The sequence below is a fragment of the Lytechinus variegatus genome, chromosome 1 (genome assembly GCF_018143015.1).
Source record: "Lytechinus variegatus isolate NC3 chromosome 1, Lvar_3.0, whole genome shotgun sequence".
In the NCBI taxonomy this organism is placed as follows: domain Eukaryota; kingdom Metazoa; phylum Echinodermata; class Echinoidea; order Temnopleuroida; family Toxopneustidae; genus Lytechinus; species Lytechinus variegatus.
Genome location: NC_054740.1, coordinates 77,633,250 through 77,653,257, shown reverse-complemented (window position 1 = coordinate 77,653,257; position 20,008 = coordinate 77,633,250). Strand labels below are relative to the sequence as shown.

Genomic DNA, 20,008 nt, shown 5'->3' with positions numbered 1-20,008 from the left:
TTGTCACGATGTTAAAAATTCATGTTATATAAATGATAATTAACCTGATTTTATGCCTTCATGCATTACCATTGCAGTCGTTAAAAGTCGATTGATTCTTCGTTCGTCGTCTCAAATACCGATCAAAGGGAGTTATCATTAATGGTATTATTAAGGGAATGCTGGTAGGTCGGCCTATCACTTCATGGAGTAAAAGTGGTCCACATTACATAAACGCCATATTATTATAGGCCCACATACTTAAAGGACAAGTCAACCCCAACAAAAACTTGATTTGAATAAAAAGAGAAAATTCAACAAGCATAACACTGAAAATTTCATCAAAATCGGATGTAAAATAAGAAAGTTATGACATTTTAAAGTTACGTTTCATTTCGCAAAACAGTTATGTGCACATCTCCGTCGGTATGCAAATGAGGGAACTGATGACATCACTCACTCACTATTTCTTTTGTATTTTATTGTATGAAATATGAAATATTTTTATTTTCTTGTCATTGTCATGTGAAATGAAGTCTCATTCCTCCCTGAACACGTGGAATTCCATTATTTTAACATTTTGTGCTTCAGGCAAGGAGGTCCTAATCATCAAATTCGTAAAAATTGAAATATTGTATAATTCAAACAATAAAAAATAAAAGAAATAGTGAGTGGGTGACATCATTAACTCTCTCCTTTGGATGTAACTGGCTCGTTCATATAACTATTTTTTTAAAAATAAGCAAAACTTTGAAATGTCATAACTTTCTTTTTTACATCCGATTTTGATGAAATTTTCAGCATTGTGCTTGTCTGATTTTTCTCTATTGATTCAAATCAACATTTTTCTGAGGTGGACTTGACCTTTAAAATGTGTTGGGTAATGTATGTATTCTGGGTAATTATTATCCAATTGAGCAAGTCTATTACCCAATTATTAGTTTTTATTACCCAACTTGGGTAGATTTTAACCAATAGTTGTGTGGACAGTATGTTGCCCAGGGTCGGTTGAAAGTTGGGCATTTTTTTTAAAGGGTGCATTAATTCTTGCGAGAATGAAAGAATATACAGACTTATATGCCTGTATGAAAAATCATCCTCGCCTTACCTATAGCTGATTGAAATTTGGGATCACGAGATAAAATATGAAAATACCCCAATACTTTATTCGAATTATAATATGAAAATAGAATTGATATAATAATTCTTATGATAATCAGAATGGATTGTATTAATTGATCAAAGTGAAGATTCGAAGATACTTGTTATCTACCGCAGATAGCAAATCACCTCCTAAGCTAAACAATTTACCCCTTTTACGAGAGCTCAAATGATTGAATAAAATCGATCAAAGCTAAAGAAAGGTTCGAAGTACATAGTTCAAGATTCAAGGTTGAATCCAGGGTCGAAATTGAAATGCTATCTACCGTAGACAGCAAATGACAATGAAAACTAAATTATTAATATCGTTTGCGAGCACACATATGGTCAAAAAACATTAGAAATGGTTAGTTTAATAGTTAAAGATTCATAATTCAAGAAAACCAGGGCAGATATTAAAATGCTATTTCAATTCCATCGTAATAAATGGCACCAGTTATCATTATTAAATTTTCTATCATTGTCATGTTTGGCTTTGCGGCTAATAATCTTTCAAAATCAACGCATATGGACTGGGATATCATGCGAACTAGCATGCGCTATTATTTTTTTTGGGGGGTGGGGGGTTGGGGTATTCAAGATTCTTGAAATAGAATTTGCGTGTTTGAAGACCCATAGACGTTATCAATTTCAGCCCAGAATACACCTAACTCTACAATCCTCAGTATAATTGATATCAGTATCTTCATGCAGTATCCATGATATTACTTGCAAGTTATACTTTGATTAAGATGTAAATTGGATGACCAGTAGGCAAATATCCTCTTATTTCTGTAACCTTTAGATCCATTGAAGTTTCCGATTTTATTTGAAGCTCCTCTATGCATTTCATTTGAAATTATATTCGTTTACAAAATGATAAGTAGAGATGTACATGTAAACATACAGATTCTTGTAAATATTCAATGTTTATTGTTGATAAGATTTTCATCTTGTAATTATTGTTTCTGCCTGATGAATGTATATAATTTTGATAATGACATTGGTAGGAAATACCTTAGTGACATACATTAAGCATTTAATGTATACCATTCTTAGAAAATACAAGAACAATTTTAAGGATAATCTTTAATACACAGTGATGAAATGCAGAACATGCGTGTTTATTTAAACGCATATATACTTTTAAATAAACACGCATGTTCTGTATTTCATCACTGTGTAAGATTATCCTAAAAATTGTCCTTGTAGATATTGTAGGTCGGATGATTACGATGAACAATCATCCGACCTATCTTTGTGTGTATTATCTTCACCAGTTAATTTATTTCCCAGTTGAATTAAACCGGATACATTATTGGTCCTATGTGTGATATTGATTGTTCGGAGGTGCGTTGCTTGAGGATCACCCATCTCGATGGGTTCACCGTAACTAGACCATATAATTGTGATATTAATACGCATGTAATCCAACTGCAAGTGAAAATTGCAACAAAGTAATACACATGTCTGCGTTTCGAGGCCTGGGTCACTTATGGCCCAGTTTGTTGACATCTAGGCGTAAAATAATTTTTGAAAATATACGTCGGGTGTTATGAAATGATTATGGTATAATAATTATTTATTCAATAAATTAAATTCAGTTTATAGGGTTGAATTTTATCCCTTAAAATGAAATGCATTACCATTAATTTAGTCTTAATCTAGTATTTTTGGTTGTTATACCGAAGTATGATTTTTAAATTTTTCATCTTACTATTCACTGTAAATGCAATCTACTCAAATTCAAAGGGATGCATTGTATATAATGGCACTCTACTAAATTATGGATTTAAAAATGACTAATTTCTTGTCAGAATAAATAGACTATATTGAAATGGCATCGATTTATTTTTTTTTCGTCATTTTCATAAGAAAGTATTCATTATGAAAATGAAATTGATATATATCAAGCGTCTTTGATCTGTATGAGTAGATTATTCTAGAATGTTCAATATTCTTTTAGTAGTTTATGCTTTTTGTGTTCAAGCTATAAAAACGAACTGGGTGATTGTTTTAATATATCACATAGTGCCCATAATGATGCTATTCCATGTCACGTGAGAATGAAATTCATGGCATGGTGGTAATCCTATTGACTAAAACCAAGTCGGAATCAGGGCAGTAGTTGTTATTGTGACAGCAGCAGTGACATGATTTATATGACCGTGTATGCCGATATTTCATTATAATATCAAGTTACAAACATTCCCACATTGCTCTACACCCTATTTTGTTAGGTAATGTCTCTATTGTAAAACGATCGTGTCCTTCAAAGGAGCACTACTTAGTATCATTTGGTATTTAAAGGTATTGTTTAACTTTGTGAGCAGCCGATTTAAAAAATTCTCAAACCCAGATGAAACATGTGTACAAGTGCATGTATTAGAACTAATAAACCCTGAAAACAACCATTATTGAGAATGAAAAGCTAAAACTACAAGGCAAACCCCAATTTTTTAAATAGGCGTCTTATAGACACCTAAATAGTACACATAAGTGTATGGGATGAAATTAAGATGGTGTTTCCGGTCACTTTATATTTCAATTTTTGAAGCACTAAATAATCATTTTCGAACGCAATTTTTTCAGGGCTTTATTTTTGGAACATATGCTGGACACAGGTGACAAGTGTGTCCTTCTAGCTCAGATATTTTAAAAGTCAAACCAATGTTAACCAATCACTTTAATGCAAGAATAGATGTGTTAAGTGTTTCCTCCAAATTCCCCCTGGCTATGATTACGCAAACTGACCCGCTTATTGTAAATAGAAATGTACACAGGTAATAAGAAAAGACGTAAATACTAGTCTGTTTTTTTATATCTTGAAGAATATGTAATAAATATTTCGTAGCACCAACATATACAACGTGTTAAGGCATTCAATACATATATTTTTACATGATTATGTGGTGAACATAAGCATAATTTAATGAATATTTCAGCAAATAAAAGTACTGTATCAAAAGTGCTATATAATATTGTGGCGATGTCCATGCAAAAAATATTCGTTCGACATGATCATTAATGAAAATTCCTATCACAATCATCATGAGCCCTAAAGAAATACAATGAATGAAATGATGGAAATACAAGATATCAAACAGTATGATATATATTAGAATGTCTACATATAAGGTATTAATTTAATACAATAGAACACATATCTATTTCGTTATACCGAGTCAGTCAAGAAAAAATTGACACCTTACAAAAATCCCCAATTTAAGTAGAAAGATATTTCAGAACTCATGATTATTATTTATGGCCTGAAAGAGTATGTTATCCAAAATAATTTTATACCATATTTATGTGGTATGTTTTAACGCTGGAATGATCAGGAGATATTCTTTGCAGTGATGTAAATGAATGCATAAACTGCAATAAATGAATCCAGATGTCCAAGATATCATAATCCTATACAAGTTGCATCAAAAACCATTTCAAAATAGCTTTTCAATAATTCACATTATGATTGTTTAACTAACACATTTTAGTATCAATTCTCAATTTAATTTTATTGAAAATGGATAAGCAAATATGTTTACTAATTTACTCATGCAGGATTATGACATCATTGGTATCTGGATCCATTCATTGCAGTAATGCCTTACATCGCTGCAAAGAATTCCTATCCAAGCGTGAAGACACACTATATATATAAATATGGTATAAAATTATTTTGGAGAAGATACTCTTTCCAGCCATATATAACAGTATAAGGATTATGCGTTCGTGACATATTTCTTCCTTAAATTGGGGATTTGTGAGTTGTAAAGTTTTTGTTTACTCACAATGTATAGTTGTATATATATATATATATATATATATATATATTTACATAATATATATATATATATGCATAAAAATATATATTTGCATAAAAGGTGGGATTAAGATGCTTTAAAAACACGTAAACTCTTGTAACAATTATTTTTCAATACTCAACTACTGTTAAGAACTATGTAAAAGCATAAGGGCACGAATTTCAAAGATTTTATTCTATAAAGTGAATTAGAAAAGAATATTACATGGTCATAACCCCTTCTTAACTCGAACCATTGGTATCTAAATCTTGTTTATGGAAAATTCCGGAATATTGATTTAGTCCTTTATACGTTCATACTTTACATATAATTTTCTTAGGTCCCCTTGTAAACGATGACTCCACCAGATAAGTTGTTTAATTGGAAGAAAATCACACGGCACATATTTTAGATTAACCTCAATATTTTCCTACACCCTGATCTCCAAATGTGTCCATCGCATGTTTTTATAAATTCAATTCATTCTGATGCATTTCTTGATAATAAAAACTAAAAAAAACTTATTTTGCTCATTTGTTCACAAAAACACATCAGCACATTGATAAGAAAATAAGATAGTTGATGGAGGAACTCACCAACTGTTTATTTCGTATCATATTGTTTGACTCGTATAGAATTGCTGTATGTAATCACATTATGTTACGACATGCTCGGGGAGGATTCAAACTGTGGTTCACCTTAACAGGAAAGAAAATTCAGGTATTTCAAACATGTAAAAAAAAAAACATACAGAAAAATAGTGACTGTGCGACGTTTTCGATTGCCTTCTCCTTTAAACATAATAATAACTGGCTGCGTCCCTTCTCCCGAATCAATCTTCTTTTTGTAATCCCTGCACTGTAAAAAATATTGGGTAATATCTTTACCACCACAAGGTTAAAGGACAAGTCCATCCCAACAAAAACTTGATTTGAATAAAAAGAGAAAAATTCAACAAGCATAACACTGAAAATTTCATCAAAATCGGATGTAAACTAAGAAAGTTATGGCATTTTAAGGTTTCGCTTATTTTCAACAAACTAGTTATATGAACGAGCCAGTTACATCCAAATGAGAAAGTTGATAACCCTAACCCTAAATAAGCGAAACTTTGAAATGTCATAACTTTCTTATTTTACATCCGATTTTGATGAAATTTTCAGCATTGTGCTTGTCTGATTTTTCTCCATTGATTTAAATCAACATTTTTCTGAGGTGGACTTGACCTTTAATTATGTGTCCAACCAATTTAGGGGAGTATTTTACCCAATGCGGGAAGCATATTGTCCAGTATTGTTAAAAATAAGCAGCAATTATTATAGAATGGGCAAAATTTTCATCCCACTGGATAAAAAAATGCCAAAAAGAAATGCACAATGTTGGTTGGATACACAACTACCCTCATGGAGCACTTTTACTCAGTATTTTTTAGAGTGTGGACATCAATCTCATTTATACTAAACATTATGAAATAATGTATTTATTATTCTGAATAAATTCATGAATAACAGTATTATTATCTACATTAAGCATATGAAAATCGCCTCGCGATTTTCAGTTCTTCGATAATCCCACAAAATAATATTCCCTGTGTGAAATATGTTTTAATAGTTGCTTAAAGACGGAACACGATCCGTTAAAATAACCACAACCCATACTTAATATCTCCTGTCAAAATATCATCATCCAGGGTGCATGGTGAATATAACTACCGTGGACACTTTTACCGAACCAACTCTGCCCCCCTTGCGAGACAGAAATAAAAACATTCGAAACAAACACAGAAACGAAGGGTTTTGTCGTTATTAATCTGTTAAATTCTGATAAGATGAAGTGAAATGTAAGATGCATTATACTTCTGTAAACGCACTCCACCCGCGTAATACATGGACGTGGATCAATGCCTCTTAATGGTGAGAATATAAGTTCTGATTTTTTTTGTATTATCCTGTAATATTTGTAGCACCGTTATGTTAAACTGTCAACCAAATAGGCCGACATCATTTTATGTTGTACCTCGATAACCTGAACCCATTCGAATAGTTTACTAGTAATTTTAAGTTGAGTTAGTTGTTAACACACAAAACCTTGTCTTACATAGCAGCATGGACACAAAGCAGTACAGTGTTAACGTTCACTCATCAATAAGGTCCTTCCGAAAGATAAGAGGACAGAGGAAAGAGGAAGTCAATTCTGATAATGTGCGCATACTCATTCCTAAATAATATCACGAGAACTGTATGTAAACAAGCACTAAACAGGAATCGACCGTGCCTGTTTCGAAAGCTCTCAAATGTCAGGTATAGTCAGATAGAAACAAAAGTGATACATGCAGAGAAAAAAAAAGATTCTTCATTAATTCATTAGTAATCTCTCGGAATATGATTTCTAATTTCAATTCATTACTTCGAATTTTTATGGCTTCCTCAAAACAAAATGTGAATCAGTGATTACAAATAAATCCCCAGTTGTCTACACCTGTGATTTTCTTGTTGTAAAATGATTTTAGTGACAGGCTCTACCTTGTTTTATGATTATCATTATGATGAAATAAATGAAAAAATAATTTCTATTAATCTTTATCATTGTTATCACTCTCATTCACTGGCGTACAGAAGGGGGGGCACGAATCCCCAATTTTATCACGACCAAGAAAAATTGAGAAAATGAAAGTAAAAAGGGGTAAAATATGATATTTTCTGGACAATATGTTAAAACCTATCTCAAAAGCAGGCTCGCTCGCTTCACTCTTTCGAAAACTTTTAGGATTTTCCCCATACGCCAAGTTTGGCCCCCATGTTTGGATCTTTACGCTAATGTGGTTATCATAATTACCATATTACCTTTTTTATCATTATTAGGCCTATCAATACCAAAACCATCTTCATTAGTTTCATCAGTACAATAGTATTATCATTGTTTATCAGAATTATATTCTTTTTTTTTCTAAAATGATTTTCTTCTGGGAGGAAAAATTGTTAGTTGTGCTTTTCTTTTCCCCTTTTAGCTTGAATTATGATTTGGTAGTGTTGAGCGTTGTCATAATCTAATACAACTGATCTGCTTTATTATGTCATCACTTAAACTTCATGAAGTTTCCATTAAATTTACTTTTTTCTCATATTTTCTTTAATTTCAAGATTATAAAGGCAGGGTGAGCATTTTAAGTGATTGATCGTCTAGTATAAAACTATAATAAGTGTATTTAAGATCGAGATGTAAGCCCGTCCTTTGTGACCATGGCATCTTAATAGATATAATACGTTGAAATAAGTAAATTAATGAATGAATCAATCAATAAGTTATCATGGTCATTAATACATGACATTAATTTGAAGTTTATCAGCTACGAAATGGTGAATTGACAATAGATAAACCAATGAGCTTTCTGGACGCCTCTCGAAAACTCGATGTCATCAGGGCGTATAAGTATGGGTTAACCGAAGAAGTCGACCAGAAGAGAATATCCACAGCCCTCCAAAGCCAGAGAGAGAAGGTGTAATGTTCATCAAAAATGACAAAAACAAAGAAGGGTACGAGGGACAGCATGAAAGTTACAAAGGGGAGCCACAAGTTCCTCGTCAGTCGAAGGTTGTCTTTTTGCTGTAAACGGCGATTTGAGATAGCTTGGGCAAAGGCGGGAACAGATATTTCTTGATTTCGACTGTCTATTTCAATGTTGGACTGTTGCTCGGCGATGTTCTTAGGCAGAGCCGTTGTCGACCATGCATGAACCCGTGATCGACTAGCACCCACATGCTTCCATATCAATATGTAGTTGAATGGAATGACGAATGTCCCAATCATAAGCCCGAGAGACAGAAGCACGATCTCGTACACCCACACGCCCTCGACGTCGTATCCAAACGAGCAGTGACCGAGCACAGGATTGAAACCAGCGAAATCCATGCTTCCAATGCCAAAGAATGGGCTTAGGACAGGTACACCAGCAAACAAAAATGCGATGATGAGTTGTAAGATGAAAAGCTGCGGAGTGGTATATTTGCGATAGATATGCAGGGGCTTGGTGATATTTAGGAAACGATTTAGTGCGATCAGGCCGAGCACGTTGAGTGATAGTGCGTGGAAGAGTATTAGCATGAACCCGTGAACGCGACAGAAGCTGACATCGAAGGGCCACTTGTTTTCTACCTTGCCAACGACCATGAGAGGTATCAAGACAGCACTGGACGTTAAATCCAAGCCTGCCAGGGTTGTAACAAGGGCATTAGGTATGGTTCGCAATTTCGGCGTCATCACTACGGCATAGATGACGAAAGCGTTGCCTACGGTACCCGACAGAGCGAGCAGGAGGCGAACGATAATCTCAAGGATGATGAATATCTTGTTTGCTTCATCATCAATTCTAATGGTTGTGTGATTCATTCTGCTATGTTGTGTCTACTCGATCCATTGTGGCAAGCTTCGAGCTCATCTGCAAAGAAAATGACAACATCATGGCGTTAAATTATGGATGCCAAAATAAACACTATTTATAATTAGAGGATGATAAACTTTCCATCCAATATTTTCGGGACAAGGTTCCTATTTGACATATTACCCTGCAAACAAATTTAGAACTTTCTGTTTTATTGCAGTGTTGTAGTTCAAAACAAATTAGCAGTCATTATATTGGAAGTAGGAGAAGAAGAAGTAGTAGTAGTAGTAATAGTTGTTGTTCTTATAGTAGTAGTAGTATAGTAGTTGTAGTGGTGGTTGTGGTAGTGATGGCAGTAGTAGAAGTAGTAGTAGTAGTAGCTCTAGTAGTAGTAGTAGTAATAGTAGTAGTAGTAGTAGTAATAGTAGTAGTAGTAGTAGTAGTAGTAGTAGCTGTAGTAGCAGTAGTATAGTTGTAGTTGTAGTAGTAGTAGAAGTAGTAGAAGTAGTAGTAGTAGTCGTAGTAGTAGTAGTAGTTGTAGTTGTAGTAGTAGTAGTACAGTAGTAGCCAATAGTAGAAGTGGCAGTGTTGTTAAAATTGTAGTATTCGAAGTACTGCAATGATAACTGTTAATTAATGGTACTAAAGTGACGAAAACAAAATCATCATCCTGCAAAGAAATTTTGAACTTTCTGTTTTATTGCAGTGTTGTAGTTCAAATCAAATCAGCAGTCATTATATTGGAAGTAGGAGAAGAAGAAGAAGGAGCAGTAGTAGTAATAGTTGTTGTTCTTATAGAAGTAGTAGTATAGTAGTTGTAGTGGTGGTTGTGATGGCAGTAGTAGAAGTAGTAGTAGTAGTAGCTCTAGTAGTAGAAATAGTAGTAGTAGTAGTAGTAGTTGTAGTAGTAGTAGTAGTAGTAGTAGTAGCTGTAGTATCAGTAGTAGTTGTAGTAGTATAGTAGTTGTAGTGGTGGTTGTGATGGCAGTAGTAGAAGTAGTAGTAGTAGTAGTAGTAGCTCTAGTAGTAGAAATAGTAGTAGTAGTAGTAGTAGTAGTAGTAGTAGTAGTAGTAGTAGTAGCTGTAGTATCAGTAGTAGTTGTAGTTGTAGTAGTAGTTGTAGTAGTAGTAGTAGTAGTAGTAGTAGTAGTAGTAGTAGTAGTAGTAGTAGAAGTAGTAGTAGTAGTAGTAGTTGTAGTAGTAGTAGTAGTAGTAATAGTAATAATAGTAGAAGTGGCAGTGTTGTTAAGATGGTAGTATTCGAAGTAATGCAATGATAACTGTTAATTAATGGTACTAAAGTGACGAAAACAAAATCATCATCCAATCTGAGGAAAGAAATGTTGCTTTGTCTTCGAAATGTATTTAACATTTATTAAAATAATGAAATGTAAACGCCTTTCTTTGAATATCAGAATCAAATATGGATATAACTCTTTTATAAAGTTACATGAGTCATTGGTGAAGACAAGTGGAGTCACTGGCAAAGACAAGTGGAATAATATTAGGTCTGACCAAAGCGAGCCAGCTTTATTTAACTAAGGATTTGTGTTGTATTTTATGATGAACAGTTAAATTCATGATAAAATTTTGGTAAAATTTGTAACCTTGCTGTAATGACCCGTGACCTTTAAGGTTAGTAACCATGGTAACTCAAGTCTTGAAACATCCTATACCTGATTACTTGGAGGGAGCAAAGCGAGAGGAAAATCCATTCTTGGAGAAAGTAATGTACATGTACTTTGTATAAAAAGAACATTATGATGACATTTGATCATCTCACTTACACGTTCGATTGATTAACCTTCTCTCAATTGACTCTAATCAACTGACCGAGAAACCAGCTGAAAATTCAATCTTTGACTATAATATTATTATCATTGTCATCATCAGGTTTCTAGTACCATTCACCATAAAACCCCATAACTAAAGTGGTTATCTCTGATAAAACGTGTAAATATGACATATATATTTAAGTGGATTTTAAAAATCCAATTATTAGCAATCGATTATCAATTTTCAAGAGCAGAAGAAGTCTGCATCGTTTTGTATTGTTTAGATTATTAAAAACATGACGGTGTTCAGTATGAAAGGGACTATATATTTTGAATGCAAATTAATTTTAACCTTAGAAGAAGTGTTTTTTAAGATACCGATCTTTATTTTTCTGTTTAAAATCTATCATAAATACGTTTTCCCACAATTGTTGATGAGATGCTTTCCAAAGTGGCATTCGATAATAACGCCCGCGCACTATTATAATGTTTTTACATAAACGAAATATGTCCTCATATATCATCAACCCTGTTTATAGAGCCGAGAAATACTTTGAATGTAAACATCCAGAAAAATAATTGATCGAAATACGATATACTTTAGTAAATTGTCGCAGATGGTTAATTTTCCTTTCTAGGAAAACTATCTCAAGGAAATAATGGGAATAATGGCAGAAGAGCATTTCGGACTTGGAATGGTAAAGGAGAGACTCTTGACTATTTAACAAGGTAAGATTGATTTCTTTGTAATTGATTGCATTTACATGTTATGTTTTATCAAATGAAGTACTATTTTCTTAATAATTGCACTGTATTCTAAAAGGGGAATTTCCTACGAGAGACGCGTTTTGTTAAAACAATCAAAGATCAGTGGTGAACAATATGCGGAAAATAGTCATTTATTTTACCTTATTCTATATAGATAAAGAAATATGGCCGTGCTCTCTTTAAAGAAGACTACAGAATAAACGAAGGAGAAGAAAAAAATGAAGAAAAGAAGGAAAAGAAGAAGGAGAAGTAGAAGAAGAAAGAAAGAAGAAGGAAAAAGAAGTAGCAGAAAGAAAAAAAAGAAGTACAAGAGGAAATCTATTCGGAATTTCACAAAAGACTAACACTGTATCACTGTAATACCGAATTTCATATAAAATTATTTTAGAATGCTATATGTACTGATATGATTTCGTCTTGAATGTAATAACAGTCAGCATTCTGTCAGTATTGAAAGTAATAATTTCGTCACAATCAAATTGTTGTCTCTATGCAGTTGTTGAATGAGTCTTCTAATCTAATAAGCTTTGAACCATTACCAGCAGAGCAGAATAAAAATTCATTTATCTATAAAATCTATAGATCTATGGCGAGTTGAGTTATAATTAATCAATATGAAACTGGTCGCAATAAAACATGCCGATGATCACGATCATAATAGGCCTAACCCCGTTATGCCATTATATATAGTGGCGATGTAGGAACGGTAATAATGATGACAATCATCATTGTTGCCGTCGCCATACATATACGTTCCATAAAAGCATAACATGCCTATTTGGCAAAGCATTTTCAAGAGAAACTATGTCAATTCTATAATGTATGTACGATACACAAAATGAAGACCAATCCCCAATCAGATTTCTGGTTTGGTATTCGAAGTCATTTTATTTATTCATTTAATTATATTTAATTTTTTATTCATTTATTTATTATTATTATTATTCTATTTATTTATTTTTTATATATATATATTTTTTTTTTGGGGGGGAGGTCTTTTCCTAAAACTGATCACTTAAATTACATTTCATAAGTTATCTTATCTTGAATTGTTATCCAGAATTTGTAAATTATGATTTACCCTTAGTTTTTATTTTGATTTTTATGCTGAATTTTGTATTATTTGTGAAACATGCATTCTTTCACGAAAGTGTATTCAGAGTGACCACCGATGAAGCTACCAAGAATAAAAACTGGTTTGTAAAGAATGAAAATGAAATTATCACTCTTTTTAAATCATAATTAGTTTCATAAATCAATGACGTTTTATTTTCATGAATAAACCCAAATTTGCAATTGTACAGTCCCCAAGCATCACTGCCTTGTTGATGAGAGCCCATAAACAACTCTTCAAAGAGGAGATTCTTAATAAAGACTGTCTACTTCCCAACAGGATAGCATGTGATGGTAAATACACGTAGCACAGGGGTAAATGAGTAGGATGAATGAGTGGGCGATTGAAATGAGGATGAAACTCAATACGAGTCATCTTAAACGACGGTGATCCTTAAATCGGGCAAGAGGTTGAAGGAACTGGAACATTTTCCCCGTTTGTGCTCATTTTGAAGTGAACCGAAACAACAATCGATAGTATTTGATTTTGCTAAGAAAATTTGTGTCCTTCAGGGGAGAGAGATGGGTGAGAAGACAGAGAAGGGAGGGGGGAGGTGGTAAGGAGGGTTGAGATTGAAAAAGGAGGGGCATCATTTAAAGCTAACATTTCTCACTATTTTCTTCGAAAAATGAGATCAAAATCATGGACAAAGCATTGTTTCGTGTCCTTTTAGCATAAGTCAATACGACTAAACGTTACGATATAGACGGTTTTCCTAAGACTCACGATAAAAATCATAAGATTTATTACAGCACGCCCTGTGAAATTATGCTGATCCTTATGTTTTTACATGCATGGCCATAATCCCACTTATGTCAAAACAAAGCATTCATATTACATTACTATAATCGACAGTCTGGTCAGGTTACGTGCAATACCGATATGAACAACCTTTTATTCTATTTATTTATAAAAAAGTGAACCACTCACTCTAATATCATTATCGTTTGGAGCAGTAATTATGTATAAAATTATATTAAAATACAGATAACATATTCACGACACGAATTTAGGGAGGTTCACATTATACAAGCTATGCTTTTGAGTGAATCTCCCATTTCCACAGTTACCCCTTTCCTATTTAAATTGTATATTATAATTTGTCTACAAAATGTACCATATTTTGTATATATCTTTATATATTGATTATCATTGATGTTGTTGAATATGATTATAATGACAATGATATGTATCGTAAATATTTTTTTTATAAATGTATGAAAATGATTTGTATCAATATTCATTTAATTTGTGTTGGAAATAAAATCTGAAGCTGAATCTGAATGTGAATTGATCAAATGATAAACGAGTTTAAAGTTGAAATACATATGAATATTTTTTTTCAATTTCAATTTGTTTTATTTCATTTTCAACAGAACAAAATTAAGTGGTAAAAATAATTACAATGAAATTTGCAAAATGAAATTTAAACAAACACTATAATTTAAGGCTTGTAATATTATGGGTTTTTTCCATAAGTAAATCAAAACAAAGTACTATATATATTTAAGCATATCTGAGAAAATGGGAAAATATTGGTTTGGTTTAGAAATTAGATGAAAATGTATTTGACATACAAAAAAAATAAAGCATGAATATTGTAAGAAAAGGAGAATAAATAAATGCTGGAATATGACGCATTTTCGATCACCTCATTATGGGCCTAATATATGCTTCATACATGTATCACATTGTGTTCAAAACCAGACAAAATTGATATGAAAAAAAATATCCTACCAGATAACCTTAACATTTGCTTTCGAATAATAGAATTTAGAGGAGCCCAAAATACGTGTAAAGAGCTGTGGTAGGCTGGAGCCCCCCCCCCCCTTCCTTGTGTAAACTTTTCAATATCCTACTTTTAATGGAAGATAAACAAATTTCGACAACTTATTTTCAATGCAAATTTTCTAACAATCAGCGATAGATCGCTTTTTTCGCAATTATGTTTTCGTGAACATTTGACATTTCTCCTATATTTTGGGGATACGGTTATGTATTTACCCCCCTTTCTTATGTTTCCTATTATGTTTTTATTTTGTCTTATATCCATCAGGCCCATATAAATGCATCTACCCATTATATATTTAAACAGGTCCATTAGTTTCCATGTTTGAATGAGATTGGAATACGTCCCAATACCAGACTGCTCCAATCGTTAGAACATGGATTATTATAATACCTTAAGCAAAGTAGTGCTAAAGGGTATATAACAATGTAATCTAATATATTTGAGTTACACCAAGAGTGGTTATGTAAAAATGATATCAGGTGAAAAAACACACATTTCATGAGTGGATATTTACCAAACATTGCGTAGAATCTATACACAGTACCTGGCGTTAGTTTAACTCATAATCATTCACTCTTTACCAACTATATAGACCTATTTGGAAAATCTATTCTTTTAGAGTTTAAAGCATGTTCAGTTTGATAGATAAGTCATCAGAGGTCTATTCATTTTATTGATTACTTCTCAAACTAAACGTCAAATACAATCACTTTTTCAAATACACCTGATATACGGATAATTCGCTAGACACAGTGCACAGTATTCGTGGTAATGACGCCGCTAAAGATGCTTACCGTCATAATGACGATACGACAACGAAGAGAAAACTATGAGGTCATGCTAAACTGTTACACGTACAACGAGTCCCTTCAAGGCTTAAATCCATCGTCCGCGGAAAGTTCACGGCGCAGACCTCTTTTTACTATACAATCCTAAACTACTCTCACTCACTTTGGACATGTTGGAAGAGGAATAGCAATGCGGTTATCTTTTTTATTCGAATTTTGATTGCCTGAAAAATAAATTGTGTGAGAGACTGGGGAAGCATACAAAAATCAAAATCAATATTGATTTAGAAAAGAGGGGAATAGAATGCTTACAGTTTCTGTTATGCTAACCATTTCTTTTTGCAAGAAACAATGCATCAATTGAAAAACAATTCAAAGCGCACCTAGACTCTAAACACATTACTTTTTCATTCTAAATGAAAAATACTTTGTCCGGTGATTATTCGAAGGCTGTATTAAGTTTTTACACAGTCTTTTGTTTTAATTCTTGAATGAACGTTGGGAACTAACTTTAATCTTGGTGTAAGCAGTTATGTTAAATGATGTTATCAATATCTATGATTTTTTGTGTGTGATCTTTTGGGATCTTTTAGAAAGCCCTATTTTCTCTAAAATGATATAGAAGCTGTTTTCCCGATCTTTTTATCAGTGCCTATTCTTTAAATGATAAAAGCTGTTTTAACAAACTCTTTTTAAATTATAAGTAAAATAAAGTGTTGGTTTATCCGAAAAGAATGGTCAGAATGAACGAAGTCATTGGATATACTATAGACTTTACCAAAGTATTGTTTGATTTGACACATATTATTTTTTCCACTATGGTAAAATCTTTTCATTTACATCTCATATTAATTCGCCCTTCATCAAAGTCATCGCGCCTCCTTACTCCTATTTTTCACGATATAAATGCTTTCTTTGCCTTTTTCTTTTCTTCGTGCTGTGTCATCTATATAATGTTCATTTTTCACACTGATGCAATCAATGAAACAAAGGATTGTGCACGCATAATCAAGTGGGTACAACTTAGAACCACCCATTTTCACAAGAGGCAATGCAAACTCAATTTTGTATTTACTAATGATAAATATATGCATCCTTAATGGTACATCCATAAAAAGGGAGCTCATAGTGTACATGTTGCCTTAGGTGCGCTATTTATAGCTCATGGGTGCAAAGTTCCACCTCAAAAGCATTTTATTTTTTTACTTACGTTATATTTTCTACTTTACCTGTTATCCCATAATCTGTTCCCAGGGAACAATTTCATCATATATAATTCTCCATTATTCTTCATAAATTCGGTGCACTAAGGGTTTACGCTCACAAATTTTTCTTCCTTTAAACTCTTAATCTATGAAAAAAATGATTTGCAATTTATTTGCATTTTTCTTATTTTTACAGATTTCTCCTATAACCTAAAAACGCAAAAGGTTCAATACAGAATAATAAATTATTGCTAGGAGTCCTGCCTATGCAACCAATAATGCATTGACATTATTTTCCCCTGGATATCATACTACTTTTTTAAAATGAAAACCAGTATATACATAAAAATCCCTTCATGACCTTAATATCAGTCAACCCTGCCCACATTCTGTGCGAAGTGTCATGTCTTTATGAGATAGATACACGGCAGATTTTGAAGCAAAAAACCATTGATGGTCAAGAGGAAATAGAGCAGATGTGGCCAATAATGTATTCTTGTAGACTTCATTTATTTCCACCTATGAGTCGTAAAATGTATTTTATATTCTCTTCACGCTGTAATTCTGAATCTGCGTTTCCATCTCCGCCATTCTTGATTCGAAGAACACGATGGTGGAGATGATGTAATCATGGCTAATTTCTGAGAATGCATGCAGTGTATCCATACTTAAGGAATATTACTTTTGATATTTCAAGTGTGGTCATATCATTATTGTTTTACACTATAATGGAACAATCTACTTTCCTCGGTTAGCCAAAGTGCATTGATTGAAACTACAAACAGGCGTCAGATTGAACAGCAAGAGTTTAGCGCATGATACGTCAGGATTGATAGAGAGTTAAAAGATGGGGTACAATTACTTTTACCAAGGCTCAATCTCATTTCTTTGTCTAAAGGATATTGATCGTAATTATAATGATATCAATTTCTTGTGGTCAAGAGAACACTGCTCAGTCGCTATGGATCTATGCATCAACTTCCTCACATTATGTATCACAAATTAAGATTTATGGAGTCCCCATGGAATTATCGACATCAAGTTTGTCTCGGAATTCTTTGAATCGCTGATTCTAAAAAAAAAAAAAAGAAACAGAGAAATCGTGCGTGATAAATTTGTCTAAACTATTTCGGAGATTGTATGGAACCTAATCAGAAGAATATGAAAAAGGAGAATTTGATTGTTTAAAGCAAAGATGAAACCTCTTCATAAACAACCGCTTTTCTGTGCCATTTTTAGAAGGATGATAACAATGGGAAAGATTTCTGTAATATTTTGCTGCGATGCGTACAAAAGGTATGTTTTAAAATTGTGAATTTCTTAACATTTAGTTTTAACAGATTGACTTAAAAACAGCACAATTCGATGCCAAGACAGCACTATTTTTGTGGTAAGCTATTTCATTTAGTGCTAAAACGATAACAGGTAGTGTTTAATAACTCTAGTCTGTATGAGATGTTCTTTTAACGCTTATCTGGTAAATCTCATTTCTGTTACCGGAATGAGATGGTGTATAGAATTAGACATCATTTTCATTTGTAGCCGAAAGTATTCGAAAGTGGAACATTCATATAAATCATTGTCATATGTGTCGTTATCTTTTTTAGATATTTCTACTCGGATTTTATCGCCTCTTGGAATTGGGTAACGGAATTGAATTGAGCTATACAAAAAATATTTTTAAAGCTCTCCTATCACCCTGAGGAATTAACAACATTGATAAATCGTCAAAACTGTTCAATGAATCCTTTGCACTTCAGGTATTGTTCATCGAGATGTAACAGCCATTCAGGAAGACGTATACTAGTAAATAAAATAATGAATCATTTTGAACGATGATTGAAGTTATTTCGTTGATATTCTCTACTTAGCAAATTAGTTTGAAAGAAACAACTTTTAATCAACAAATTGACCAGACCAAAGCTGTTTGACTTTAGTTAAGATAAGATGAAGGCAACATTGATTTAAAAGAAGTTCATTCTGTATTTAAATACAATTCTTAATTAACGATATTCATTTATGAATCTTTCTGCAAGTAATATCCATATACACTTACCATTTTCCTTATTGTTTCTTTGAATAGATTTTTGAAGGAGAAAATGGTTAAAACATGTCAATCATAATATCATTACACACGTTTAACATAAACTAAAGGAAAATATGACACTTCGAAAAAAAGTAGGCCTATGGTAATCAATTGAAGAAAATAAATAATTGAAAATACATTTTGCGTTTAATGAAGTAAATCAATATATATTCAATTTAAGATTTACATCGACACTTTGAAGCACTTTTCATGAAAAACAATTAACGAAATTGGTTTTTTTTTTCAAATAAAGAATATTGGATAGCTGAGTACTTATCAAATATAATTGTGTGAGAGAATATATATATATCATTAAATGTAATAAAATGCGTAGAATCAATACCAATTATGGATAGAAAACAACTTACTTTTTCATGTTTCCGATAGAAACCCAATGATTTAGAGAAGTTTTAAAGTTGGTTGAAGACCGAGAAAAAAGTTTACGGGAACTACGTATGAGGCACAACGTCACACGCGTCTGCCCCTAAACAATTGTGAATTCGATAGAAGAAAACTGTCCTTACCTACCCGTCACCTACCCCCAGATTTAATCACATTTTTCTTCAACTATAGAGAAATAGGGTCCCAGCAAAAGATATCAAGCTTGCTCAATATCTCCGAAGGTTTAACCCACCGACTGTTTTTAGGATGCAATAGTCCATTTTGATAGTGGTATAAATAGAAGGGTAGCATTGTATGGCTTATTCATATCGATAGTGGTATCCAATAAGCTAGGATCCCCAAGTGAAATGGAGGAGCCAATTAGAATTTTTGGTGGCCACGTGTTAGCTTGTGCACGTGTACCTCTGAAGTGACGCCTTCGAGAAGAAAAAAAAGGAAGGGAATAACAAAAACCCTGTGTGGATAAAAAAAAGTTCTAGTTGTTCTCCGACGATCAGTTGTAAGTGAAGAGCACGTTGCACCTTTTTTTCCCCTTGTCTCCGTTCGTTACTCATATACGCCATAAGATATCACCCACACAATACGCACGCACCCTCGTGCGAGCGTATACTCACATCCATAGAGCAAAACATCGGACTGTGATAAACTATGGCACACACAAAAAAACTTTGCATTGGTATCCTCTTATCTTCAGGCAAACATCTAATATGTCGTCTTTGGCGACACACTAGTTGAGCTGATCGCCTACGTAATCAATCACGTGGTCAATTATGCC

The 20,008-nt window shown here is 32.9% G+C and overlaps 1 protein-coding gene across 1 annotated transcript; it reads right to left on the bottom strand.

Moving 5' to 3' along the window:
* Positions 1-6,320: 6,320 nt before the first annotated feature.
* On the bottom strand, positions 6,321-19,346 carry LOC121423837 (rhodopsin, GQ-coupled-like). The gene is made up of 2 exons (XM_041619347.1): positions 19,200-19,346; positions 6,321-9,360 (listed from the first exon to the last, which is right to left on the bottom strand). The coding sequence occupies exon 2, from the start codon at positions 9,309-9,311 to the stop codon at positions 8,268-8,270; it is 1,044 nt and encodes a 347-aa protein (XP_041475281.1). The 5' UTR covers positions 9,312-9,360; positions 19,200-19,346; the 3' UTR covers positions 6,321-8,267.
* Positions 19,347-20,008: the final 662 nt, after the last annotated feature.